Source organism: Mirounga angustirostris, unplaced genomic scaffold, assembly GCF_029215605.1.
Source record: "Mirounga angustirostris isolate CCGP_5_RB_7025 unplaced genomic scaffold, mMirAng1.0.hap1 SCAF_16, whole genome shotgun sequence".
Lineage (NCBI taxonomy): Eukaryota > Metazoa > Chordata > Mammalia > Carnivora > Phocidae > Mirounga > Mirounga angustirostris.
The window spans coordinates 54858643-54886624 of record NW_026991724.1 but is presented as its reverse complement, the minus strand read 5'-3'; the positions used below and the strand labels follow the sequence as shown (position 1 = coordinate 54886624).

General features: G+C 43.7%; 1 protein-coding gene across 10 annotated transcripts; it reads right to left on the bottom strand.

Annotated features, from left to right (window-relative positions):
* Positions 1–103: 103 nt before the first annotated feature.
* On the bottom strand, positions 104–26669 carry LOC123856090 (zinc finger protein 613). Of its 10 annotated transcripts, none has more exons than XR_010408291.1 (8): positions 26047–26188; positions 19729–19925; positions 17962–18088; positions 17591–17683; positions 11066–12725; positions 5496–5622; positions 5129–5224; positions 104–327 (listed from the first exon to the last, which is right to left on the bottom strand). XR_010408291.1 is itself a non-coding variant. In XM_064581766.1 (7 exons), exons 2-6 carry the CDS (start codon positions 19741–19743, stop codon positions 5513–5515), a joined length of 462 nt encoding a protein of 153 aa, XP_064437836.1. In that variant the 5' UTR covers positions 19744–19925; positions 26047–26188; the 3' UTR covers positions 104–327; positions 5496–5512. The 10 variants fall into 10 exon arrangements, 2 of the variants coding, with proteins under 2 accessions (XP_064437836.1, XP_064437837.1); XR_010408293.1 differs by having other exon boundaries at positions 12609–12725; positions 26047–26187; XR_010408292.1 differs by lacking the exon at positions 5129–5224.
* Between the last annotated feature and the right edge of the window lie 1313 nt (positions 26670–27982).

Below are 27982 nucleotides of genomic sequence, written 5' to 3'. Positions count from 1 at the left end.
TCCAATGCTTAACAAATGGGAGCCTTAGTGCTGATGGGTTTTCCAATTTCAGGCATTTTAGTTTGAATCTCTCATATTTTGTAAGGAGAAAGGATTTCCCATCTCCATCATGCACACGGGGTTCTTTATTTCAGTTTCTGTTTTAACTGACTGAATTTAAATTTGATGTCAGAGTTTTTCCATGACTTTGCCTTAAAGGAAAATGATGTTGGTCCAGATGAACAATATTTTCAAAGACATTATGTTCACACATTGTTCCATATTTGGTTGTCTTTAGAAGTCTCTGGGTATGCAAGTATCACTGCAGATGATCATCAATTTCGACTTCTAGGAAAGAAGAGAACAATGAATGCCCAGGTGTGGACTGGCCAATCTTTAGTGTTGACTGCATGATTTCAGGATAAGAGAATCTTTAATAATGTTCCTTATTTCTTGAACACTAGTAAAAACACAATACACAAAAATCAAGTGGAAAAAGCAATAAACATACAAATGAGCTTAGATGATTCACAATGAATAAATACAGAGTCAGCTGCTTTCTAAATAGTGTCTTGCAAAAACATGCAGAAAGAGTAGGAAATAAGAAAGCCCCTTTAGAAGAGAAAATAGAGGTGGAAGAAAAACATCACCCAAAATTACAAGGGCTGCTTTCAGTCATTCCACAAATCCTGATAAAATGCCTGTTAAGTGCTGGCCACAGTGCTGGCACTGGGGACACACAAACATATTATTCTCACTGAGCTTACACTCTAGTTAGGGAAAATAAGCAAAGAAGAAAAGGAGACAGCTGCAAATTATGAGAAGTGGTTTGAAGGAGCAAAGGAGATGAAGAGGGGTGGAGGAAATGAAGATACCCTATGGGGTAAGACAAGTCTCACCGGTGAGTTCAAAATGGGGAGTGGGGGAATAAAGAACATGAGGAATTAAGGTTTACTCCTCAATATTTCGCTTGAGTCAAGAGGTAAGTGGAAACTGCCTTCAAGGGGGTGAATGTTACTGAGGTTCAGAATGTGGGGGAAATAAGTGGACTTTTAGAAGCATGTAAACATTTAGATTTTTATTAGACCATAAAGTGCCAGTACCCAGTTGGATATATCAATGTTGAGAATTGGCCTGTGTGGACACAGCAGTGTGGAAAACTTCAGTACATAAATATTTAAGGATAAAAGACGAGCTGAGGTCATGTTCAGAGAATGCAAAGATTGAAAGAAAGGTGAGGCAGAGGACCAAGATGTTAGTCACTTAAATATTCAGACTTCTGGTTTGGAAGATCCCACCAAAGGAAACAAACTGATTATGCTGGTCAAGGATAGAAGCAGATGCTTGTTATGAACAAATGGCTCAGAGAGGCAATTCAGAAGGTTGGATCCTCAGTGTTTGATTTCGATGTATCTATGATACTCTTAAGTGGTCATCCTGTTTCTAAAATCTACCCTTTTCTTTATTCTGCACAGTACGATCACACTGGTCACACGTTTAGAGAGCAACTCTTACCTCAACACTCCAACTTTTAGTCTAGCTGAGGTTTGCTCCTGAAGAAAGGGGCAAAGATGAGAGACAATGACCATCCAGGAATTTACAACAGACTGGACGGACACACAGAGTTCTCCAGAGGCAGATGTGCTTCTAAAGATTTTATTTTATTTTTGCATTCAGTCAGAGTGCGAGCTAGAGAGAGCATGAATGGTGGGGAGGGGCAGAGAGAGAGAGGGAAAAGCAGACTCCCCCCACCCCCCGAGAAGGCTTGATCCCAGGACCCTGAGGTCATGACCTGAGCTGAAGGCAGACACTTAACTGACTCAGCCACCCAGGCGCCCGTATATGTGCTTCTAAACGTGGTAAGAAAAACACATTCTGCATGTTGTACCTATATAGATGTCAAGCTGGTCTTCTCCCATTTTGATATCCCTAATGCACTGACCCCTCATCTTGCATCAGACTGCATCTTCTTCCATAATCCTACATTTATGTCTCCATGCTGGTATCAGTTAAGCAGCCTAAAGGACCACTTGCCTCCTTTTGAACCAAGACTCAAGCCAGCTATACGTTCAGTTTTTCCTACAACCTCTGGCTGTTCCTTATTATTGCTATACAGTTGCTACCAGGTAGAAATTAAGACTACCCAGAGCTAGAGAAAAACAAAACAACAAAAAGAACCCTACCATGCTACCTCAAATAATTCAATTACTAATACATAAAATATAAACAGTCGGCATGGCAATAAAAGTTAACATTGCCGGGGCGCCGTGGTGGCTCAGTCGTTGAGCGTCTGCCTTCGGCTCGGGTCGTGGTCTCAGGGTCCTGGGATCGAGCCCCGCATCGGGCTCCCCGCTCTGCGGGAAGCCTGCTTCTCCTTCTCCCCCTCCCCCTGCTTGTGTTCCCTCTCTCGCTGTGTCTCTCTCTGTCAAATAAATAAATAAAATCTTTAAAAAAAAAAAAAGGTAACATTGCCTTGATTACCCCACTTACCCATTTCCATTCCACTACTTCCCCCACAAATACCCTCTGACTGGCCTTCGCATGGCTGGCTTCAGACCAATCTGTGGCAGTCTTGGCCATGGCTTTGCAGATTTCCTACTATTTATGCCTCCATTCTTTACCCTTCATTATCTTTTTTTTTTTTTTTAAGATTTTATTTATTTAGAGAGAGAGAGAAAGAACATACGCAAGCAAGGGAAGGGGCAGAGGGAGAAGAGAGAGAATCTCAAGCAGACTCTGTACTGAGCATGAAGGCCAGTACAAGACTCGATCTCATGACCCTGAGATCATGACCTGACCTGAAATCAAGAGTTGGATGCTTAACTGACGGAGCCACCTGAGCAGCACATGATCTTTATTTAAAATCTAGATATGCTCCCACATATCATGCCATCATTTCCCATGCTCTCTATATAACTGTAGATTCTGTTTCCTCTAGATTTCCATAATATCACATCTTTACTCATCACTTTGACATGTAACCTCAACCTTGAAATCTAACAGCAATACCTTTTGTTCAAAACCTCTATCGCATACAGATTTTCATGTATCCATGTCATATATTCAGCACAAAACTCTTTGCTACTAGATAGTATTTTTTGCTTCTGTTGAAATTCAGCATTTCAGCTATGAGTCACCAAGTAAACTGCCACAACAGCATCCTCTAGAGGACTTTAAATACTGACATCCCGAGACTTGTACCCAAAATCTAATCAACCAGACTGAGAGGGAGAGGCCTGGATACATGCATTATGCACACCGTCTCCAACAAAAGCCTTGGATTTAGGAAATGTTTGAAAAATAGATGGTACTATTTTTGTGTTTTCAAGCCTGCGTTTCAATGGTCTGGACGCAAAGTACAATGAGAATTCATTGAAGGAAAACACAAGGCAGTGGTCAAAGACCATGTCATGAAAAGAGAATTTAAAGTGAAAAAAGTACACATACACGCAACTGTAAGAATGGGAAGACAACAGTAAGATCACATCCCTATCCCTTAGTTTATATCTCACTTGATGAATCAGCAACTCCAGATAATGTTTACGGCTCTTACTTTCTTTTTTTATTTTCTTTTTTAAGATTTTATTTATTTGAGAGAAAGAGACAGAGTGCAAGCAAGAGAGAGCACAAGTAGCAGGGAGCGGCAGAGGGAGAAGCATGCAGACTCCCCAAGCCTGACACGGGGCTTGATCCCAGGATGCCGGGATCATGGCCCAAGGCGTAGGCAGATGCCCAACCGACTGAGCCACCCAGATGCCCCAGCTCTTACTTTCTTGAAAGACATTTTTGTTCTGCTTCTGGAGAACCAGACTCTCTTAGATCGTCCAACCTCACCACCTCTTTCTTAACTCCCACTATTCTTTCTTAGCCTACTTTAGTAGATTTAGTTTTTCTAAACTATTAGAGGACCCTAAACTTAAAAAAAAAAAAAAAAAGAGGAAGATGGAAGAAATTTTCTTATAGGGAAAGTGATTTTAGTTCCTTAAGAAAAATTCTGAATTCACTCAGGAGTTTCTGTGAACTTCGGAGTCTTTATAGAGAATAAGAGCTTAATTCATCAAAATGAAGGCAAGCTTTAAGGAATTCAGAACAGAGCAAGAAAAAGAAAATAGAACCTTTGGACAATTTCAGAGTGGGGAAAGAGAAGTGTCTTAATTCACTCAGGCTGCTATAACAAAAAACAATAGAAATTTATTTCTCATATTTCTGGAGGCTGGGAAGTCCCAGATCAGGGTACCAACAGATTGGTGTCTGGGAGGCCTCCTTTTTCATAGGCAGTGCTCCCAGCTACAACCTCATATGGCAGAAGAGGCAGGACTCTTCATAACCTAATCACTTCTCAAAGGCCTCACCTCCTAACACCATCCCCTTGGGGATTAGGATTTCAACATCCTAATCTTGAGAGGACACAAACATTTAGTCTAGAACAAGCTAAGAAACCATGGAAACACAGAGATCAGATGACAGTGTGGGCACAGCAACCAAAGTGAGGCTGAACGCTGGGAAGGGAAATCACTAGTTTGCAATGGAATGGGAAGATGAACTAGTTGGAAGACTGTTGAATTCAAACGTCTATGTTTGGAGTAATGCCTAGAAGGTGAGATTTCATAGCAAGGGAGGTGGGAGATAGAAGAAGTAGTTAGAGACACTGTTACAATGAATAAAAAAAAGGAGATTTGAGTTGGGGTACCTGGGTGGCATAGTCAGTTAAGCGTCTGACTCTTGGTTTCAGCTCAGGTCATGATCTTGGGGTCGTGAGATCAAGCCTGCATTGGGCTCCTCACTCAGCACAGAGTCTGCTTGAGATTCTCTTTCCCTCTGCCCCGCCCCACCACTCGCACATGCTCACTCTCTCTAAAATAAATAAATAAATCTTAAAAAAATATATATATATGAGAAATGTAGGAAGAAGAGAACCAAACAACAACAAAAAATCAAGATGTACATAAAATAAACAGGGATCAGCTCTTGGAAGAATAAAAGGGGCATATTTTCCTCAACTACAAAGAAGCTCTATCTAGTAAGGGAAGAAGGATATGAGGGGCAGTTGTTTAGACATTCTCAGAGACCATCACAGCCCTGGAGCCTTCCCTGACCACTGAGAACGGGACTTCCTCAGCCGTCCACCTTGCTGTTCTCTCCCACTCACCTGGATGGGTTCGACTGTGGACTTCCTCTTCTATCGCCCACAGTTCTTGCCCTCATTCCAGCTTGGAAAGCACATCTGGTTTGCTAGCTTGATGCCCTGCTCATGGAAAAGACAACACTTCGAAATGGGCTGGGGTCTGTCAAGATGGGAGAATGCTATATCTGAGGGACTGAGACAGTTTTCAGATCTGCAACTCAGAGGCTTTTCTCTCAGGAGACAACTCATTATACACTCTTGTCTGAAGCCAGAGAAGGATCTGAGAATCTACCACTTGAGAGCACTGCAGATACTCTGAAGCGTTAAGTGGCTGACAGAGGACAGACCACTGATGAGGACCCTCTAAGTGACACAAGGGAGCTGTCCTCACCCAATAACACCAGGTTCCTATAATTCTTCAACAGCACGTCCCGGTACAGGTCCTTCTGGGCAGGGGCCAGGAGCTGCCACTCCTCCCAGGTGAAGTCCACAGCCACATCCTCCAGTGTCAGCAAGTCCTGTAACAACAGGATCCTCTTTAACATGAATGCTTCCCATTTATTTTTTTTTTTAAGATTTTTTTTTTTAAGTAATCTCTAGACCCAATGCAGGGCTTGAACTCACATCCTTGAGATCAAGAGTCGCATGCTCTACCAACTGAACCAGCCAGGTGCACCTCCCTTTTATTGATACAGATGTCATGTAAAGGAAGTTATTCTGCTTATTGTCACCATATATGCTGCATCAATACAAGCAGTTTTCTCAAAAACATTGTAGGGGCACCTGGGTGTCTCAGTTGATTGAATGTCCAACTTTTGATTTCAGCTCAGGTCATGATCTCAGGGTCCTAAGACTGGCCCCATGTTGGGCTCTGTGCTAGGCGTGGAGCCTACTTAAGATTCTCTCTCACTCTCCCTCTGCCCCTCCCTCCCAACCTCCCTCTTCCTCTCTAAAAAAAAAATGTTGTAAGGAATAAAGTATTTTAAAATGCCTTTAAAGAACAGGGCGCCTGGGTGGCTCAGTTGTTAAGCATCTGCCTTCGGCTCAAGTCATGATCCCAGGGTCCTGGGATTGAGCCCCACATCGGGCTCCCTGCTCATTGGGAAGCCTGCTTCTCCCTTTCCCACTCCCCCTGCATGTGTTCCTGCTCTCGCTATCTCTGTCTCTGTCAAATAAATAAATAAAATCTTTTTAAAAAATGCCTAAAGAACAGGAACTATAAAGAGACAAATAGGCAGATTTGAGAAGAGTATTTCTGAAAAAAGAAATACATATTTTAAAAGCATATTAGAAGCATTGAAGGGATAATTAGTGGACTAGAAATTACCCAAAATGCAGCACTGAGCTACCGAAACTAGGGAGAATATTCTGTAAGGCCATGATAATTTGCTAGCGGGACTGAGAACTCACTGAAAGCTGTTACACTCACAGTTACAGTTTATTATAGTTAAAGGATACAGATTAACCTCAGCCAAGAAAAGTGGCACAAAGGGCAGAGTACAGGAAAGTTCCAAACATGGAGCGTCCAGCTGTCCTCCCACAATGGAGCCATGGGCAGCGCCACTTCCTCAGCATGAACTTGTGACAGCAGGCATGGGAAAGTGCCAACGGGGAAAGCTCATCTGAGCCTTGATGTCCACTCTCTACTGGGGCTCAAGCACATCAGCTGGGCAGGACACACACATGGCTGACTTCAGTCTCCAGCTTCTCCACAGGCTCAGGCGCCATTTGACACACAGCCACCACCCCCAGGTCACACTGTGGCTTTTCCTTTGCTGTTTTAATCTCTATCCTTTCTATAGTAAATGTAACCTTGAGTATAACAAGTTTTCTGAGTTCTGAGTCTTAGCAAATTATCAAACCTGAGGATGGTCTTGACGACCCCCAACATAAAAGGGAACTCACTTGTTTGCTGAATATATAAAATATATGCACAAATAACCATTTAAAAATATATATACATATTACCTTTACTTTAAAAAAAATTACCTACTTGATTCATGTAAGCATTTTAAAGACAAAAGTTTCAAATGATTATAGATAGGTAGATAGGTAGGTAGGTAGGTAGGTAGATAGATATTGAATGATTATTAACCCAATCTCTAGCCCCTTTCCCTTCCCTGAAAGTTCCAAGCTTCTAGTCAAGGGTGGTGGTCTTTCTGGTAAAAAAACCCCGATCCAGGATACATCCAGGAGCCCACCAAGAGTCACCTTATTAGAAGAAAAGACACTTCTATCACCAGGAAGTTTCAAGGGATTTAACAGCTCTGTGTAAGACATTCCTATCACCCCTGTGGTTCAGGAAATTACAAGGGTTTAGGAGCTCTGAGTCAGGAACTGGGAGCAGAGACCAAATATGTATTTCTTGTTATGTCACACTAAGCCTTTGGAATCAAATATCTTGCTCAGGAACAACCTTAACCTTAACCACTTTCTACAACTGTCCTCATTTCCTCCAAATTCACAGGGTCCCTTATCCCCCAGCCTGCATCTCAGATATCAAGGCAATTTGGTCCAAGCCCCAGAAACTTCCTGACTCTTTGTTAACATTATCAGAGGAAAAGGTGCACAGCCCAAAGGCAGGGATACTCCTGGGCAGAAATCAGTGAATGCAACTTTTAGAGACATTCAAGGCACATCCCTCCAAAAATCAACTCTCCTTTTCACTTGAACCTCCATGGTCCTCCATGAGGAACAGCTGAAGAGCTTCCACTTCATTTTCCAGCCTAAAGCACACACAAAGGGTGTGTGGTCATCTACAAGCCAAGGCGAGACCTCAGAAGGAACCAACCCTGCGGACTTGATCTCACACTTTAGCCTCCAGAACTGTGAGCAAATGTCTGTTGTTTCAACCCCCGAGTCTGTGCTTTGTTATGACAGCGCAAGCAGACTAATACACCCACCCCCACTGAGCCAGACAAGGCAGAGTCTGGACCCCAACAGACCCCAAGCCCTGACCTCAGTATCCTCACTCATCACCATGTGCAACAGCTGAGAACGTGGTACCCGGACCAAGGAGAAAGTGATGAGCTTCCAATGTACAAAAGCACTTCCCTAAAATACACCAAGATGGAAATGGAACATTTCAGAATACTAGTAAGACAATGTGGTTATCATTTGGCAAACGGCACGCTTAGTGTTAGTTAGAACTGATTTTTATGAAGGCGAGGGGGTGGAGCAGTAGAGGATGTAAGCTGACACAACCTTCTTAAAGAGGATCGTATGGAATCTATCGCACTAATATGTTTTATTTACCTGGGATACCAACCTCGGAAAGGTGAGTTCAGCACCTGGTCCTCAGGTTCAGGGTAGGCTGGGCAGCCCATTCAGGGACCCTAACTGCAGATTTAAGTAGGACGATGCCAACCACCATGATATGACATGCAGATTCACAAGACAAGGAGTGGAAAGAACTTGAAGATCGAGTCAAAGAAGAATCCATTTCTGATTCTCTGAAGAGCATCTGCCCCGCATCCATCCTGTTAGAGGCCATTAGTTTGCATGTGTTGTTTCCCAGAGTATCCCATGCCTGCAACAGTACCTGGCACGATGCAGATGCTCAAAAAGATGTCTGTAGTAGTGAATGGAGTAATTGACTCGAGTTTGGAATTCAATTACGGAACAGCCACTTCATGGCAAATTTCCACTTTTTTCCCTTGTAAGTAGGACTCACTGTTTTTAAGCTGGATAGGTCTTTACTGAAGCAAGGGAAAGAAATCTGAGTACAGAAGAGATGACACAGGCCCCACTGACACAGGACAATGAAGATGATGATGCGACATCATGTCTCCGTTCATCACATCACAGTGGAGCTGGGATCCCTGAGACTCTAGCAACTCTAACAGGTGGCAGACTGTGGACCAGGGTCAAGGCTCTTCTCCACGACATCTGACGGAATCTCACCTCCACCCATCTAACACACTGTCCTCAATTTTTAAAGTGACGTCATTTTCTTCCATTAATTGGGCTTGTTCTGTGGATCCTATTCCTTCACTGATCTGCCCCTTCTATATTGCCAGAGGCCTCTATTCAGGATTCTTTTTTTTTTTTTAAAGATTTTATTTATTTATTTGAGAGAGAGAATGAGAGACAGAGAGCACGAGAGGGAAGAGGGTCAGAGGGAGAAGCAGACTCCCTGCTGAGCAGGGAGCCCGATGCGGGACTCGATCCCGGGACTCCAGGATCATGACCTGAGCCGAAGGCAGTCACTTAACCAACTGAGCCACCCAGGCGCCCATCAGGATTCTTTTTTTAATGTTTCTTGGGATAATACTGATCTTTGAAATTTCTTTCCTATAGCTCCTTTCCTTCAGTGACAAAAATATGTTTGGTTGGTTAGTCTGTTAGGTCATTAATAGGTCATACACTCACTTTCAATCATCTTTCAAAGCAATGTAATTCATTTCTATTTTGCTATGTGCTGGGGAATATAAACTATAAACTATCCAGATAGACATTTATAATTCAAGTGGAGAGATAAGATACGAACCTTTTAAAGAAGTCTCCATATCTTATTTTACATGTGTAAAACTAAGTGAATCCTTTCCTGCTCCCTTTCCAAGTAAGAATATGCCCCTCGAAAAAGAAATTACCAGGATACTTTGTATCTTCTATGGTATGTCCTTTTCAACTAATGTAGGTGTATACATCCTTTGATTACACATGCTGGAGGGTCAAATTGCTACACACATATAATCCAGCTTTAAAAAAACACCAGCTTAGGGGCACCTGGGTGGCTCAGTCGGTTAAGCATCTGCCTTCAGCTCAGATCATGATCCCAGGGTCCTGGGCTCGAGCCCCACATCAGGCTCCCTGCTTCTCCCTCTCCCTCTGCCTTCTACTTCCCCTGCTTGTGCTCTCTTTCTCAAGTAAATAAATCTTTTTTTAAAAATGCCAGCTCAAAGGCAGCAAGGACTTTTGTTCAGTTCATCACTGTCAGCAACTGTAGGTTCTAGAACAGCACCAGGTAAAGGAAACAGCTGAAAAGTTTTTCTGAGTGGTGTGTGTACCGGATAGGAACTATCTTCTAGGGAAAGAACCTGGCTGACAGGTTGTAAGTTCTGAACAGTTGTTCCTTTGGGTGAGATTTACAAAGTTAAACACATCCAAACACACGATGGTACGTTACTGAATCAAATGTATTCACTTTCCTTTTGAAGGCTGAAGGAGGGACTTCAGTAGCCTAAAATAAACTGAATAAATTTAGGACCAAAGAAACACAAGAGCTAACCATATAATGATCATGGGCGGGAATGAGAGATTCACACACCCCCAAAAAAGGGAGGGGGTGCACTGTTCTGACTCTAACCACTGATGTGCAATATATACCACCTCCTTTGAATTAAAGAGTGACCATCATATCAATGAGGAGTTTGATTCGAGGTATATTGTCCTAAAATGTACACTATGTACATTATCTCAAGTAAAATGATTTCAAACTTGTGGCAGAAATCTCTAAAACACTCATTTTCACAGGGCTTATTTGCTTTATGTGTTTTCTGGTACTTTGCCGAAGATGTTCCACAGTTGGTGAGGTCAGAGTTTTGCTTCTGTATGATTTCCTCTGCCAACTGATGAGGCAGAATGCCCCACTGACGACAGTGCCACATTCACTGCCTTCAGAGCTCTTCCGACTGTTCTTCTCCGGTGTGAGATCTCTGACGCCTACTGAAGTCTTATTTCTGGGGAAGGACTTTTCCAGGGTCATTATTATTTCTACCAGCTATGAGCTCACTGATGATATGTGACCTATGAAACACCGGTAAGGTCTACCTTTCCACAAAGGATTTTCCGATCTTTGTACTATTTGTCTTCATACTATTCCTGGTCGTTATACTATTTGTCTCCATATACACTTATCAGCCCAATAATGAGCAGGAAGGTTTAAGTCAAGGGTTTTCCACCTTGATCGTATCACACTTTATACCTGTGTGCTTTTTGTGACATAAAATATGACGTAACTGATCAGTGAAGGCACTACCACATTCACTGCATTCAAAAGGTTTCTCTGTGCAGATTCCGTTATCTGGTGATGGTGCACATCTGGTACCTGGCTGTCCCACGGTGGCTATGTTCCTGTCTGCTAGGAGGCCACGGAGGTGTAAGGAAGTCTGAGCTGCTACAGAAGTCATCTGCACGGACACCGTGTTAGCCGGGTCCTTCTCCTGCATGCTATCATTGGAAAGTGATGAGCTGTAGCTCTCTGGGAAAGGATTCTCCACTGCGACTGAACGTGCACCTTTCTCTCTTGCATGCAACATTCCCTTATGGTAAACAAGGCAGGACAGGTGAGAGAAAGCCTTCCCACAGTCAGCACATCCATAGGGCCTCTCTCCTGTATGAGTTCTCCGGTGTCGGTTAAGGCACGACTTATCTCTAAAAGCCTTCCCACAGTCACTGCAGGTATAGGGTTTCTCTCCTGTGTGAATTCTCTGGTGGTTAATGAGACCAGACTTGTGTGAACAGGATTTTCCACACTCAGTACACACAAAGGGAGTCTTTCCAGTGTGAAATCGCTGATGTGATATGAGGCATGTCTTCTGGCTAAAGCCTTTCCCACATTCGGTGCATACATAGGGTTTCTCTCCAGTGTGAGTTCGTTGATGTATAAGGAGATTGCCCTTCTGAATGAAACCTTTCCCACACTCACTGCACATATAAGGCTTCTCCCCAGTATGCGTTCGCTGATGTACAATGAGATTGCCCTTCTGAATGAAGCCTTTTCCACAATCACTGCATATATATGATTTCTCTCCTGTATGGGTCTTCTGATGGGCATTGAGCTGTGACTTCCAGCGGAACGTTTTATCACATTCAGTGCATTCATAAGGTTTTTCTCCCGTATGAGTTCTCTGGTGTTCAACGAGCCTGGACTTTCTGGAGAATGCTTTGTCACACAGACTGCATTCGTGAGGCTTCTCTCCTGTGTGAACTCTCTGATGGTTAATGAGCCGGGACTTCTTGATGAAGCCTTTTCCACACTCACTGCACACGTAGGGTTTCTCTCCTGTATGGGTTTTCTGATGCGTAAGTAGCCGTGATTTCTTGGGGAATGCTTTGTCACATTCAGAGCACTCATACCGCTTTTCTCCTACGTGAGTTTTCTCATGTTCAGTGAGTCTGGACTTCCTGGAAAAGGCTTTCCCACACACGCTGCACCCATGAGGCTTCTCTCCTGTGTGAACTCTCTGATGACCCATGAGCCGAGACTTCTTGAAGAAGCCTTTTCCACACTCACTGCACACATGGGGCTTCTCTATCTTTTCAGTTCTTTGATGCTTGATGAATTGGGAATTTGTATTCATAGAATTCCCACATTCGGGAAATTTAATTTCAATACAATACTGGTCATGCTTTGTATGGGATAAGGATTTCGTATCCCCATTAGCCTCAATGAGGTTCTTTACTTCATAGCTTCTGTTCTGGTTGACTAAACTTAAATTTGATTTCAGTGTTTTCCCATTTAAGTCAAAGATATCATGATTTTGCCTTAAGGGAAAATTACTTTTACTCTGATGAATGACATTTCCGAATGCATTATGTTCATGGCATTGTTTCATTCTCTTTGGACATCTTTGATTTTGCAAGTGCCCCTGTAGATGACCATCATCTTTCTTGATCTCTAGGAAAAAAGAGAAGAATGAATCTTTCCATGAGCTTGGTATATAATAAAACTATTTCACAAATGGCTTTGTGTAGGCTGGCTCTTTATTGGTAACACTATGACCTCATTTTAAAGAAAGTCCAAGTAAATATGTTTGTTATCACTTGGACAAAGGTTAAACACAGTAATATAAGCAAAGAAAATACAAATAAGAACAGTCGGTGCATGAACAAGATCACTCAAAATGAATAAACATAGACTTGGTTGTCTTTTTTTTAAGATTTATTTATTTTAGAGAGAGTGAGAGAGCACCAGCAGGAGGGGCAGAGGGAGAAGGAAAATTTCAAGCAAACTCCACACTGAGTGCCCAACATGGGGCTTGATCCTAGGACCCTGAGATCATGACCTGAGCCAAAGTCAAACAACCGACTGAGCCAGGCGCTCCGCTTTACTGGTCATTTTGACAATTAACTTCACACAGTTCAGAACTATAGCACAAGATGCCTCATTCAAGAGGTGCCTGGATGGCTCAGTCAGTTGGGCATCCAACTCTTGATTTCAGCTCAGGTCATGATTTCGGGGTTGTAAGATCAAGCCCGGGATTGGGCTCCGTGATGAGTATGAAGCCTGCTTAAAATTCTCTCTTTCCCTCTGCTCCTCCCCCTGCTCACATGTGCTCTCTCAAAAAAAAAAAAAAAAAAAAGATGCCTCATTCAAAAGCTGAACGTCTATATATTACATGCCAATTCGTCTTCTATTTGGTACTAAAATCTCACTCCTAGAATATATTGCTTTACTTCTCACTAAATTCAATTTCTTCCAGCACATATGAAGATTGTGGTTCACCAACTAGGCTCAAGAGGGCCTGCTTAGGGCATTATATATAGACTAGCTCAGGCCATCACCCAAATCTAACAAAAATACACTCTCAAAAGGGGTCTGGGTACCATATTAGGAAACCCTGCATTTAACAAATAGCCATCATTCTGACAGCTAGTTGTCCAAGGCTCTTCTTAATCTGTATGCATATCACAGGAGATCTACTCAATCCATATTTCTATCTCTAGTCCTAAACTCTCCCTGGACTCCTCAGGTATATCCAAACACAGCATGCTGCACCTGGATGTGCACGAGCACGGTCTAATGACGTACGATGCCCAAAACAGAGCCCCTGACTTCTCAACCCACACCTCCACACGTCATCTTCATCTCAGAAATGGCAACTCCCTCCTCCCAGACTCATACCAAAAAGACTTACCATCATCCTGCTTTTGTATTTTCTCTTACACCCTCCACCTACTTCAGTAGGAATTCATTTCTGCCCTCTTTATAAACACATTGAGAAGCTGACCAACCCTCACCCTCTCTCCGCAGGTGTCTTAGACTATAGCAACAGGTTCCCGGCTGGATTTTAGGCTTCAACCCATCTGCTACTGTCTCCTTTCTATGAAGAGTCAAAGCCATCGTTTTAAGTATAAATGATTTCATATTTGTCTTCTACTGAAAACTCCCTATTGTTTTCTTGTTATTTAAAAATATCAAGCCCTTGAAATGTCCTTCCAAGGTCCTACACGAGCTGTATTCTCCAAACTCCAGCCACTACCCCACCGCCCTTATCTCCACAAGATCACCAGCCACACCCTCTGGCTCTGTTCCCTGTATTCACACAGGCTTCCCTGACATTCCTCAAACACCTCCTGCTTTAGGCATTTGACTTTTTTTTTTTTAAGATTTTATTTATTTGAGAGAGAGCAAAAGAGAACAGAAGCAAGGGGGTGGGAGAGGGAGAAGGGAGCAGGGAGCCTGACGTGGGCCTTGATCCCAGGACCCCCGGATCACGACCTGAGCCGAAGACAGAAACTTAACCAACTAAGCAATCCAGGCGCCCCAGCCTTGGGCCTTTAACTCACCATTTTGTCTACTTGGAGCTCAATTCACCCAAGGCCTCATATCCCTCATACTGCTGCTCAAAGGCATCTTACCAAAGAGGTACTCCCATTCCCCGAAGACCTTAGATTAGAGGCCCCAGCTAGACTCCCAGGTGCTCCAGCAGCTCCAGGGCTTTGCCCACTATTCCACTGCTGTCCCACTGATCTTCCCGGCACTTTTCACCACAAGACATATTCGTTTATTCTGATTAATTTTGTTTCTCCTCATACAAACTCATCTCCAAAAAGAATTTTGTTGTTGCTGCTGTTATTGTTCACAGCTGTTGGGGCCCACGTGTAACAGGCTACCAAAACAAAACAAAACAAATTTAAGGTAATCAAAAATATTTAAAACAATGAACCAAGGAAAGATTCTCATGTATGGAACACATGAAGGAGACTCCTTCAAATATAGTTGACCTTGACTTTAGGAAAAGGGAAACAAACTCTATATAAGCAAGAGCTGTATCATGGAGATTGTTGATTGAAGAGAAATTTCCTTCCTATTAGACTGGTAATATGGGGCACCTGGGTGGCTCAGTCAGTTAAGCATCTGCCTTTGGCTCAGGCCATGATCCAGGGGTCCTGCTATCGAGCCCCACATTGGGCTCCCGACTCAGCAGGGAGGCTGCTTCTCCCTCTCCCTCTGCCCCTCCCATCACTCATGTTCTCCCTCTCTCAAATAAATGAATAAAATCGTTTGTTTTTTTAAAGATTTTATTTATTTATTTGAGAGAGAGAGAATGAGAGACAGAGAGCACGAAAGGGAGGAGGGTCAGAGGGAGAAGCAGACTCCCTGCCGAGCAGGGAGCCCGATGCGGGACTCGATCCAGGGACTCCAGGATCATGACCTGAGCCGAAGGCAGTCGCTTAAGCAACTGAGCCACCCAGGCGCCCCATCTTTCTTTTTTTTTTTTTTTAAAGATTTTATTTATTTATTCATGAGAGACAGAGAGAGAGAGAGAGAGAGGCAGAGGGAGAAGCAGGCTCCCAAGGAGCAGGGAGCCCGATGCGGGACTCGATCCCAGGACCCTGGGATCATGACCTGAGCCGAAGGCAGACGCTTAACCAACTGAGCCACCCAGGCGCCCCTAAATGAATAAAATCTTAAAAAAAAAAGACTGGTAATATGATTAGTTGGGACTTAATGTTACCGATTATCATAAGGAAAAGGAAAGATTTAAGGGAATGAATCCAGCAGTCTCATTTAAGATGGACTAAAATAATGATCAGAATGAACAATTATACAAGGAAATTAAAGCAAAGCAGGCATGGGGTTTTATGATGTGGCCTGGGCTGGGAACAAAAAATGACAAATTTTAAGAAATCAGCAGGAATAGCAAAGACTTTACATAGGAAGCTGAGAAGGTCAGGAAGTGTCTAGAAAAAAAACACACTTCACCGCCCCTGGTTCCCACAGAGAGCCGCTACAACTCTTACAATTTCCTAAGTGATAAGAGCACTCAGAGTTCTCTGAGCTGTTGTAGCAAGTAAGCAAATCCAGGGGGAGGAGGTCATGGGAACCTCCGATTTGTAGCCAAGACAGACAGAAGTTGTGAGTAACCTGGGGACCTACTAATTGTGACTGATATCTGAAGTGGGGGCAAAAAAAGAATACCCTTTTCCTCAATCAATAAGTGTGATTACTCTTTCCAGAAAAATAAAAAATACGGGCGCCTGGGTGGGTCAGCTGGTTAAGTGTCTGCCTTCTACTCAGGTCATGATCCCAGGGTCCTGGGATCAAGCCCCGAGTCAGACTCCCCGATCAGTGGGGAGCCCGCTTCTCCCTCTCCCTCTGCCTGCCACTCCCCCTGCTTGTGCTCTCTCTGTCAAATATATAAATAAAATCTTTTAGGAAGGAAGGAAGGAAAGAAGAAAGGAAGAAAGAGAAAGAAAGGGGGAGGAAAGGAAGGAAGGAGGAAGAAGGAAGGAAGGAAGGAAGGAAAAAAAGAAAGAAAGAGAAAGACAGAAAGGGAAAGAAAGAAAGGGAAAGAGCAAAACAAAGGAAGAAAGAGAGAAGTAAGTGGGGGGCAATCTCACGTGACGGAGCCCTTAACCTGTGGGATCTGATGCTACCTCCAGGTAGATAATGTCAGAATTGAGGTAAATCGCAGGACACCTGCCTCGTGTCACAGAGAACTGCTTGGTGTGAGGAAAACTGCCAACACGTGGCGTCAGAAGCACTGTGTGTGGTAGTGGAGTCAGAGGAAAGAAGACGCGAGAGGTTTTCCTACACAGCCAGAATGTAAGACATAAGGAACAGCAGGTACTGTGGACTGAGTGTTTATGTCCCCTCCAAATTCACACTGTTGAAATTCTAACTCCTAATCAAAAATGGAGGTGAATGTTAAGAAGGGAAGCTGACATTATCCAAAGGGGCAGGAAAGTGCAGCAGTCTGCAGACAGAGCTCAAAACAAACATTTCTCTTTGGAGAGAGGTGAGGAAGGCAGACTTTTGTAACAAGAGAAGCAGAAGGAACAGGTGGTGACACATGCTGGGAGAAGGGTGGTAAGATTTGAGATTTTTTAAAATATTTTATTTATTTATTTGACAGAGAGAGACACAGCGAGAGAGGGAACACAAGCAGGGGGGGTGGGAGAGGGAGAAGCAGGCTTCCCGCGGAGCAGGGAGCCCGATGCGGGGCTCGATCCCAGGACCCTGGGATCATGACCTGAGCCGAAGGCAGACGCTTAACGACTGAGCCACCCAGGCGCCCCAAGATTTGAGAATTCGAAAAAGAAATCTAGACAGAAAATTAATGGAGACCTATGTGAAACAAACAGGGATTGAACCCAAGAAGTGATAAGTGCTCTAAGCACCTCAAAGAAAAAAAGCCCTTCTCGGGGAGATTCCTGGAGCTCTGTTCACATGTCCTCAGACACCCCTGCAGCTGTGACAGGTCTGAGTGACTAAATACGAATTCCTTGCCACCGTCCTTGTAGGTTTTCTCTCACCTGGACGGATTCGACTGGGGATCTCATGTTCTGTCGTCCACAGTTCCCCTTGTTCCAATCTGGAGAGTGCATCTGGCTTGCTGGCCATGTACCCTGTGCGTGGGAAATGACAGAAGAGGTAGGCTCTATGAACTGGGCTGGGGTCTGCCAACACAGAGCAATATTATATTTTAGGAGCCAAGCAATTTGCAGATCGGCAAAGCTAAAGGTCTTCTCTCAGGACGGGCCCATTATACCCTCGAATCTGGGGCCAGAGAGGGGACTGAGAACCTACACTTCTGAGAGGCACACACATGCCAGAGATCTCGGAAGCTGCGAGAGGAAAGGCCACTGATGGGTCCCTCTGAGTGACACAGGGGAGCGGTCCTCACCCACTGACACCAGGTTCCTATAATTCTCCAACATCACGTCCCGGTACAGGTCCTTCTGGGTGGGGGCGAGGAGCTGCCACTCCTCCCAGGTGAAGTCCACGGCCACGTCCTCCAGTGTCAGCGATTCCTGTAACAACACGGTCCTGTGTCATGTGAGTGTTCCTCTAGTTATTGAAATGGAAGGAATATAAAGGAAGTTGCTGTGCTCATGTTCACCGCACAGGTGTTTTGATTGTTTGTTAAAGATTAACCTATTTATTTTAGAGGGAGAGAGAGCATGCAAGCGGGGGGCAGAGGGAGAGGGAGAGAATCTCGAGCAGACTCCCTGCTGAATGCAGAGCCCTACAAAGGGCTCAATCCCAGGACCCCGAGATCATGACCTGAGCCAAAATCAAGAGTCGGCCATAACCGACTGAGCTCCAGGCACCCCAGGTGTCTTGATTTTTTTTTTAACTACATTGTTATAGAAGCAAAAATACATCCACATTCTATCCTATATATAACAAAATACTCTGTGATCATGCAGTAGCATTCAACAAATCACTAGTTTCTGTAGTAAGTAGCCATTAAATTCTCCTGCTAAACTAAAAACATTTCCAATATATGTATTTGAAGCATTAGCTCTACATACATGAAAAAGCACCTTACTTTTGCTATAGGACTTCGTAATCATTGGAATTTTTTTTATCTTTAAAATATATTCAGGGACTTTTACAGGATTAAATTTTAAAAGGAGGCAGTAGGAATTGGCTTTGAACATGAACAAGAAGCATGTACTATCTTACATAAGAGGAAGTTCAAAAGCAAACCCTCTGGATCCCAACAACCTTGACAGACGACAGTACCTTCAATCCCCTACTGCTGTATCTGAACTCAAACACCCAATTTAGCCACTTGTTCATACAGGACCTTTGAAAGTCATTTTCAACCTTCAACCCTTCCATTTTCTTAGGTCGCCTAGGTTTTATTTCTAGATTAGCCCTGACAGCTACAAGGCTGGGTCCATGGGTCACCGTTATGATGCCAGGAAGAACTGTGCCCACTGAGTTCTCTTGGTCTATTCTCAAAGAGCTCTTCGAGAAACCTTCTTTTGCACTGAGGAGAAAGCTGAAGCTAAGCACAAGACACTGTCTACCATTATCATGTCTAGGAAGCACCATTAAACAAAAGTCCTGACACCCAAGTGCCATGAAATATAGAGTGACAGCCTTGTGGAACCAGACTGCTTTCTCCTCCATGACTGCATATCCTGTGATCATCATGACTCTCTAATTGTGATGGCCGCCAGAGGTATCAGACATAAGCTGACAGCTAGCACAGCCTGTAGGATGCTCCAGTCACCTGTGATGTTCTAACATTAGTCATTTAGTGTGGATCCTATGAACAATATATTCCTGATCCTATTTGCCTTGATACTGAAGTTGGAATCTAAATCTATTTCTGCACAAGTCCTACTTTACCAATTTATACTTTTCCATTTAATTCGATTGAGGTTTTTTTTTTATTTTTTTAAAGATTTTATTTATTTATTTGAGACAGAGAGAATGAGAGAGAGAGAGAGCACATGAGAGGGAGGAGGGTCAGAGGGAGAAGCAGGCTCCCTGCCGAGCAAGGAGCCCGATGCGGGACTCGATCCCGGGACCCCAGGATCATGACCTGAGCCGAAGGCAGTCGCTTAACCAACTGAGCCACCCAGGCGCCCTCAATTGAGTTTTAAAGTCCTCCAGATCAATCACAGAATGAAGTAAAAGAATAAAACTAAGTCACCTGGTCCTTAATCATTTTCTTCTGTGACTGGAAACACCCAGTAAAAGGGACTTGTGTGTTTAGTTTCTTCTTGAATTCCCCTCAATTCCTGAAATCTTGGTCTCTGCTCAATGGTGTCCCCACAAATGACCACACACTGGTCCTGAGACCTTCTTGCTTTACTTGTTGGATCTTGCTCCTAGAGTAGGACCTGTGGGCTGAAAAGTAAATTCACTTTGAGTACACATTTCCTCTGGACCAGGATGTTATCCCTGCTACTGCCCCTCCCTGGATTTCAAGGCCATCTGTCCCTTTATTTGAAATCCCAGAGGCTACTGCACTCTGGAGCAATGAAACAGCAGATTGTGAGTATGTGAGCATTTTCTTCTATGAAATGGAAGTGGAGTCTGTGAAAGGAGAGGAGAACCAGCACAGCATGACGCCCCACAGCAGAGTGGCTTCTCACACAGTTTTTAGAAGGAGAACATGTAAAAGGTGAGGATTTGGACATCTATTCCTTTAAGACCAAGTGTGCTCATGTACAAGTTTTTGTACACACCTCAGTTTGAAGACAAACATGCTCAGCAAAGAATTACCTAACAAACCATTTTCACTAATCATCCTGTGAAAGGAAACAAAAGGCAAATCAAGAGAAAAAAGTTAAAGCATATAGAACAAGACTATTCTTTCTGGCTACATACACATTGAGTGAAAGTATAAAAACATGCATTATATAGAACAAGTTCAAGAAAGCCATTATGTTTGGGGAGGGAGGGGGTGGATTAGAGGCCATCACCTAAGTTGCATTTACAGTCAGTTTATTTCTTTAAAAAAGTACTAATGACCAAAATGACAAAACAAAATTAATCATAATCATGTACATCATGGACGAAAATCCCACTGAATGAAAATGGCAGAGTGGGAAGTTCCAAGGCCTGTACCTCCACAGAAACATTGAAACAAGTAAGAACTGTCAGAATAAAGAACAAAACAAAACCTTTCTCGTAACTCTGAAAAACAGTCACAGGTTTATAGCAGCAGAGTGATTGCTCAATCAAGAAAGAAGCAACTTAAAAATGGTAGGAAAGCTCTGTGCCACTTTTATTTGCCCCTGCTTCACTCCCTCCCCAGTTTGGTAGTAGTCCTAGAGATGGGAGCCAGCATTCCCAGTGGGGGACTCTGGTTCCTGGTCCTGGAATGAGTAGGGAAGACTGTATTTGCAAAGAATTGTGTTTAACTGTTCCAACCTGTGTGAGGCCTACCTGAAGGACTAATGCAGTGCGCTCATCCCTCTGATGTGGACCTCACACAAGATGGAAAAGCAATGGGTGACTCTCAAAAACAATGTAAGGTGGGGGCGCCTGGGTGGCTTAGTTCGTTAAGCAACTGACTTGATTTCGGCTCAGGTCATGATCTCAGGGCCGTGGGACCAAGCCCCAAGTCAGGCTCTGCATTCAGCATGCAATTTGCTTGAGATTCTCTCTCCCTCTCGCTCTGCCTCTCCCCCCTCACGTGTACTAAATAAATAAATAAAATCTTAAAAAGACACACAAAACAGGATAATAAAAATCAAATTCACAAGAAACAAGTATTGGCGAGGATGTCAAAAAATAGGAACCCTCATCCATTGCTGGTGGGAACGCAAACTGGTGTAGCCACCATGGAAGACATTACGGAGATTCCTTAAAAGACTAAAATAGAACAACCTTATGACCCGGGAACTGCACGACTGGGTACTTACCCAAAGAATATGAAAACACTAATTCAAAGGGATATATGCACCCCTAGGTTTACTGCAGCATTATTTACAATAGCCAGATTATGGAAGCAAACTAAATGTCCATTGACAGATGAATGGATAAAGAAAATGTGGTGTGTATATATATGTGTGTGTGCATGTATATATATATAACAACACATATATTTATTATAACTATATATAATATGTATGTATTATATACATAATATATATAATATATAATGGAATATTATTAGTATATGTTACTATTTTATGGTATATATTATATATATAACATGTATATTATATATATAATGGAATATTATTCAGCCATAAAAAAAGAATGAAATCTTGCCGTTTGCAACAATATGGATGGATCCACAGAGTATAATGCTAAGTGAAATAAGCCAGTCAGAGAAAGACAAATACCATATGATTTCATTCATATATGGAATTTAAGAAACAAAACAATGAACAAAAAAAAAAGAGACAAACTGGGGCACCTGGCTGACTCAGTCGAAAAAACTTGCAACTCTTGATATTTGGGTCATGAATTCAAGCCCCATGTTGGGTGCAGAAATTACTTAAATAAATAAATAAACTTAAAAGAGAGAGAAACAAACCAAAAAACAGACTCTTAACTATTGAGAACAAAATGATGGCTACCAGAGGGGGAACTGGTGAAATAGATGAAGGGGATTAAGAGTACACTTATCTTGATGAGCACTGAGTAATATATGGAATTGTTGAATTACTATATTGTACAAATTAATTAACACTATGTTAATTACAATGGAATTTTCTTTTAAGTTCGTACACAAATGTTTAAGGAGATTTATTCATTTTTTTTTTAAGATTTTATTTATTTATTTGAGAGAGAGAGAGCTCATGAGAGGGGGGAGGGTCAGAAGGAGAAGCAGACTCCCTGTTGAGCAGGAAGCCCGATGTGGGACTTGATCCCGGGACTCCAGGATCATGACCTGAGCCGAAGGCAGTCGCTTAGCCAACTGAGCCACCCAGGCGCCCTATTTATTTATTTTTAAAATATTTTATTTATCTGACAGAGAGAGAGAGAGCACAAGCAGGCAGACAGGCAGAGGGAGAGGGAGAAGCCAACTCCTCACCGAGCAGAGAGCCCTACAGGAGGCTTGATCCCAGGACCCCCGGATCATGACCTGAGCCGAAGGCTGATGCTTAACCGACTGAGCTACCCAGGTGCCCCAGGAGCATTATTTATAATAGCCAAAATGTGGAAACAACCCAAATATTCTTCAGCTGATGAAAGGATAAACAAAATGTGTTATATCCACACAATGGGATATTATTCAGGTATAAAAAAGGAATGAAGTACACATACATGTTACCACATGGATAAGCCTCTTACATTAAGTGAAAGAAACCAATCACAAAAGTGCACATAGCATATGACTGCATTTGCATCATTTACACGAAATGTCCAGGACAGGCAAATCTATAAAGACAGAAAGATTAGTAGTTGCTACAGGCAGAACTCTAATTATATGCTTGCTGAAACATTTAGGGAAAAATATATAAATGTCTGCTACTTACTTTGAAATACACGTTAAAAAATGTAGATTAATGATTGAGAAGTGATATATGGAGAGATACGGGATAAAAGAAACAAAATCACAATGACAAAATCTAGGTGGTAGGCATAAGAGGTGTTCAAATGTAAAATTCTTTAAACTAGGAACGTTCTAGGGGCGCCTGGGTGGCTCAGTTGTTAAGCGTCTGCCTTCGGCTCAGGTCATGATCCCAGGGTCCTGGGATCGAGCCCATGTCGGGCTCCCTGCTCAGTGGGAAGCCTGCTCCTCCCTCTCTCACTCTCCCTGCTTGTATTCCCTCTCTCATTGTGTCTCTCTGTCAAATAAAATCTTAAAAACAAAACAAAGCAAAACAAAAAAAACTATGAACTTTCTAATAAAAATCAGAGGGAATGGGAAGTTCATAATACTAAAAATTCAGTGAAGTAAGCAGAAATAAAATAAGTATTTTTAATGTAATTGCTCTTCTAAGAGATAGTAAATTGAAAGAGAACAAAAAGTTAAACACTTCACAATGGCAAAAAATTAAAGATCAAGGTGGGCAGGAGGAACAGGAAACCACATGCACGGGTAAATGGAGAATCATAATCTACTTTCAAAAGTGATTACTGAATATTTAAGTATTTAAATTCTATGTAGGGGCACCTGGCTGGCTTAAGTCGATGGAGCATGGAACTCTTGATCTCAGGGTTACGAGTTTGAGCCCCACCTTGGGTGTAGAGATTACTTAAACATAAACATCTTTAAATTGTACCTAAATGAATGCAGAGATTAAGTGATTCCAGTGACAATGGCACAAATTTGCCTCCTGTCGGTATATACTGCTACATTAGTTTAAAAAAAATTTTTTTAAAGAAAAAACTTACGTTTATTATATAGTATTTATGACATGAAACTAAATACTGAGGCAAATTATGCCAGTGTTTCAGCAGGTTATTGGAACTGTGAACCATAGAAAAATAAAGACTGAAGAGGAAATAAATGAAAAAAGTTAACAGATACTAACACTGGGGAACAGAACTGGGGTAACAGCAATGTTAGTTTACTTGTGTTACAATGGCACCGGAAAGAAACTTTTCCAAGTGTGTGTGCGTATGCTTACACACAGAGAACCTGCAGAAAGGGCAAAATCCTCATCTTTTTTTTTTTTTTAAGATTTTATTTATTTATTTGAGACCGAGAGAATGAGAGACAGAGAGCATGAGAGGGCGGAGGGTCGGAGGGAGAAGCAGACTCCCCGCCGAGCAGGGAGCCCGATGCGGGACTCGATCCTGGGACTCCAGGATCATGGCCTGAGCCGAAGGCAGTCGCTCAACCAACTGAGCCACCCAGGTGCCCCAATAGGTCTTCTGGTTTTGTTTTGTTTTTGTTTTTAAAGATTTTATTTATTTATTCATGAGAGACAGAGAGAGAGAGGCAGAGGGAGAAGCAGGCTCCCAAGGAGCAGGGAGCCCGATGTGGGACCCGATCCCAGGACCCTGGGATCATGACCTGAGCCGAAGGCAGACGCTTAACAGCTGAGCCACCCAGGCGCCCCTTGACCTTAGTTTATCAGCATTTTAATGTTATGCTGTTTTTATTGCTTCTTTTGAAATTATATTTCACAATATGGTCTGTGTTTTGTTTGCATTGGTGTGTGTGTGTGTGTGTGTGTGTGTGTGTGTTCTTCACTGTGAGCAATGACAAAATTAGAATCTTTCCACTTCCTCTTATCCCCTCCATACCCAATTTTATTTGATTTTGCTGTTTTTCTTAGTTCTTCTGGGTTTTACTTTTATATCTTCAAATATTCATCCTCCTATTGTTTGATCTACTTTATTTTTTTTTTATTTTTTATTTTCTTAAAGATTTTATTTATTTATTTGAGAGAGAGAGAGTGAGAGCAGGAGAGGGAAGAGGGTCAGAGGGAGAAGCAGACCCCCTGCCGAGCAGGCAGCCCGACATGGGACTCGATCCCGGGACTCCAGGATCATGACCTGAGCCGAAGGCAGTCGCTTAACCAACTGAGCCACCCAGGCACCCCCGTCTTCTCACTTTTTTTTTTTTTTTTAAGATTTTATTTATTTGAGAGAGAGAGAGTGAGAGAGAGCACATGAGAAGGGGGAGGGTCAGAGGGAGAAGCAGACTCCCCGCCAAGCAGGGAGCCCGATGCGGGACTCGATCCCGGGACTCCAGGATCATGACCTGAGCCGAAGGCAGTCGCTCAACCAACTGAGCCACCCAGGCGCCCCTATTACTAATTTCTTTTTTTTTTTTTTTAAGATTTTATTTATTTGAGAGAGAGAGAATGCGAGAGCACATGAGAGGGGGGAGGGTCAGAGGGAGAAGCAGACTCCCCGCCGAGCAGGGAGCCCGATGCGGGACTCGATCCCGGGACTCCAGGATCATGACCTGAGCCGAAGGCAGCCGCTTAACCGACTGAGCCACCCAGGCGCCCCAAAATCCTCATCTTTAGTAGAAACCACTTGGGTTGCCTTTAATCCTCCATCTCCAACCAAGCTCTCATAACTATGGGGTCGAGAGGAGATGGGTGAAGCCAAAGGCAAACTAGGGGCTTGGATTGGAGGGAAAGAAACCGTGGAACCGCAACCCACCCAGCAATCGACTTCAGCCGCCACAAACCGCTCAAGAGCCGACACACCTGGACCTCCCCCACCCCCGAAATAATCCCGAAACACCAGGGTTCGCTGGCCGTGCGCCCCAGCCCGTCACGGAGCCGCAGGGTAAAACCCGAATCCGAAGTGGACGACACTTTTCCCTGATAAAAACCACCCGCTCCCTCGTCTCCAATCACCGGGCGCTACAGACAAACCAAACCCTGACCACGGACTCGGAAACGTTCATCTCCACACACCTGTAACCACTGACCCCCACAACCCTTCAGGACCGACTCCAAAGCCACCGCACCCACAGACACCCCGTCGCGGGCTCCCACTTGCTTCCTCTCCCCAACGGACCCCACTCCTCCACCCACCCGGGAACCCACAGACACCTTGGTCCCCTCATCCCGCTCCACAAGCCGAACCGTACACAGACCTGCTTTTCTAGTGACCCCACCGCGACCTCCTCCAAGCAGCGTTTCCGCGAATACTCCTCCTGCCGCGCCCATGCCCGGCCTCCGCGACGGCGGCCGAGGAGGACCAGACGCGTTTCTGCGGAGCCAGGCCGTCTGGACTTCCGGCTTTTCGCGGAGTCAATATGTCTGCGCCCATCTGGCTACGGGTCCCCGAGGCGGCCATCCTTCAGTACTCGACGTACGGAAGGCGAAGTGGCCGTTTTGGTCAGAAGAGCCAGGGGAGGCTCCGTACAGTGAAAACCTACCCAAAATAATCCCATTTCTCTCACCTTAAATCCTGCGCTGCAAACGGCACTGATTTTCAGAAGCTCGAACTTACACAAGTCAAACATGGGGTAGGGTTGTCCACCTCAGCGGGTTGGCGAGAAAAGTAATCCACTTTGCACGAAGAAGGATTCGGAAAACACACAGGGCGAAGCCATCTTAGAAGTTAGGCATCCCGGCGTCCGCGTGGCTCAGTCGTTAAGCGTCTACCTTCCGCTCAGGTCGTGATTCCAGGGTCCTGGGATCGAGCCCCGCATCGGGCTCCCTGCTTAGTGGGGAGTCTGGTTCTCCCTCTGCCCCTGCTTGTGTCCCCTCTCTCGCTGTGTCCCTTTCTGTCAAATAAATAAAATCTTTTTTTAAAATTTATTGATTTGACAGAGCGAGCGAGATCAGGAACACAAGCAGGGGGAGTGGGAGAGGGAGAAACAGGCTTCCAGCTGAGCAGGGAGCCCCATGTGGGGCTCGATCCCAGGAGCCTGGGATCATGACCTGAGCCGAAGGCAGACACTTAACGACTGAGGCACCCCAATTCTTTTAATTTTTTTATAAGATTTTATTTATTTATTTGACAGAGAGACACAGTGAGAGAGGGAACACAAGCAGGGGGAGTGGGAGAGGGAGAAGCAGGCTTCCCGCTGAGCAGGGAGCCCGATGCGGGGCTCGATCCCACGACCCCGGGATCATGACCTGAGCCGAAGGCAGACGCTCAAGGACTGAGCCACCCAGGCGCCCCTGTCAAATAAATAAAATCTTAAAAAAAAGTTAGGTATCCGTACAAAAATAAAAAATCTTTCAACGGACTAAAAAGAGCAAACATAAAGGCCAAAGGACAAATACCCTGGGAACGCTTCTGACTGGATATGGAGGCTGAGAGGAAGATTTTTGAGGACAAAAGAGTGTCTGGAGAAGCACTCACGGTACAGGGAGCGTGATGATGCCATCCATGGAAGTGGAAAAACAGCGACTGGGAGAAACCAAGCTCTCCCTGTGGGGAGACACAGTTACGGCCCAGGAAGGTGAGGAGAGCAGTCCCAAGCCAATGTCCAGGTGGCTCCCACGTGGAGCCCGTGCCAAGGGCGGGGCTGTCTGAGAACCAAGGGCCAGAATTTCTGGAAGGAATAAATAAAACAACTCCAGGGAGAATTTAAAAGTTGTACAAGAAAGGAAAAATAATCCTAGTACACTACATGGCTGAGCTATAAATAGTATTTACATAGTCATCATAATGTAAACACCAAATCTAATCCAACCAAAATTAACATATAACTCCTGGAAGAATGAGGAAAAGTAAATCCCTATGTGCAGAAAACTGTATTTGCAGGAAGAGTTATTCTGAAGTTTCCTTTATGATAAATCTATGGATAAAGCCCCCAAATTAAAAACCCACTGTTAGTATATCCATATTACTTAAACTATCAAAATCTTTAAAAGAATAAAAACCCTTTCAAAACTAACTCAAGCTTAAAGAGAATTGCAAAATAATGCAGAATCATGGGGCACCTGACTGGCTCAGTCAGAAGAGCATGCGACTCCTGATCTCTAGGTTGTGTGTTCAATCCCCATGTTGGGTGTAGAGATTACTTAAATAAATTAATTAAAACTGAGAACCACATGAGGCAGCAATTCCACTCC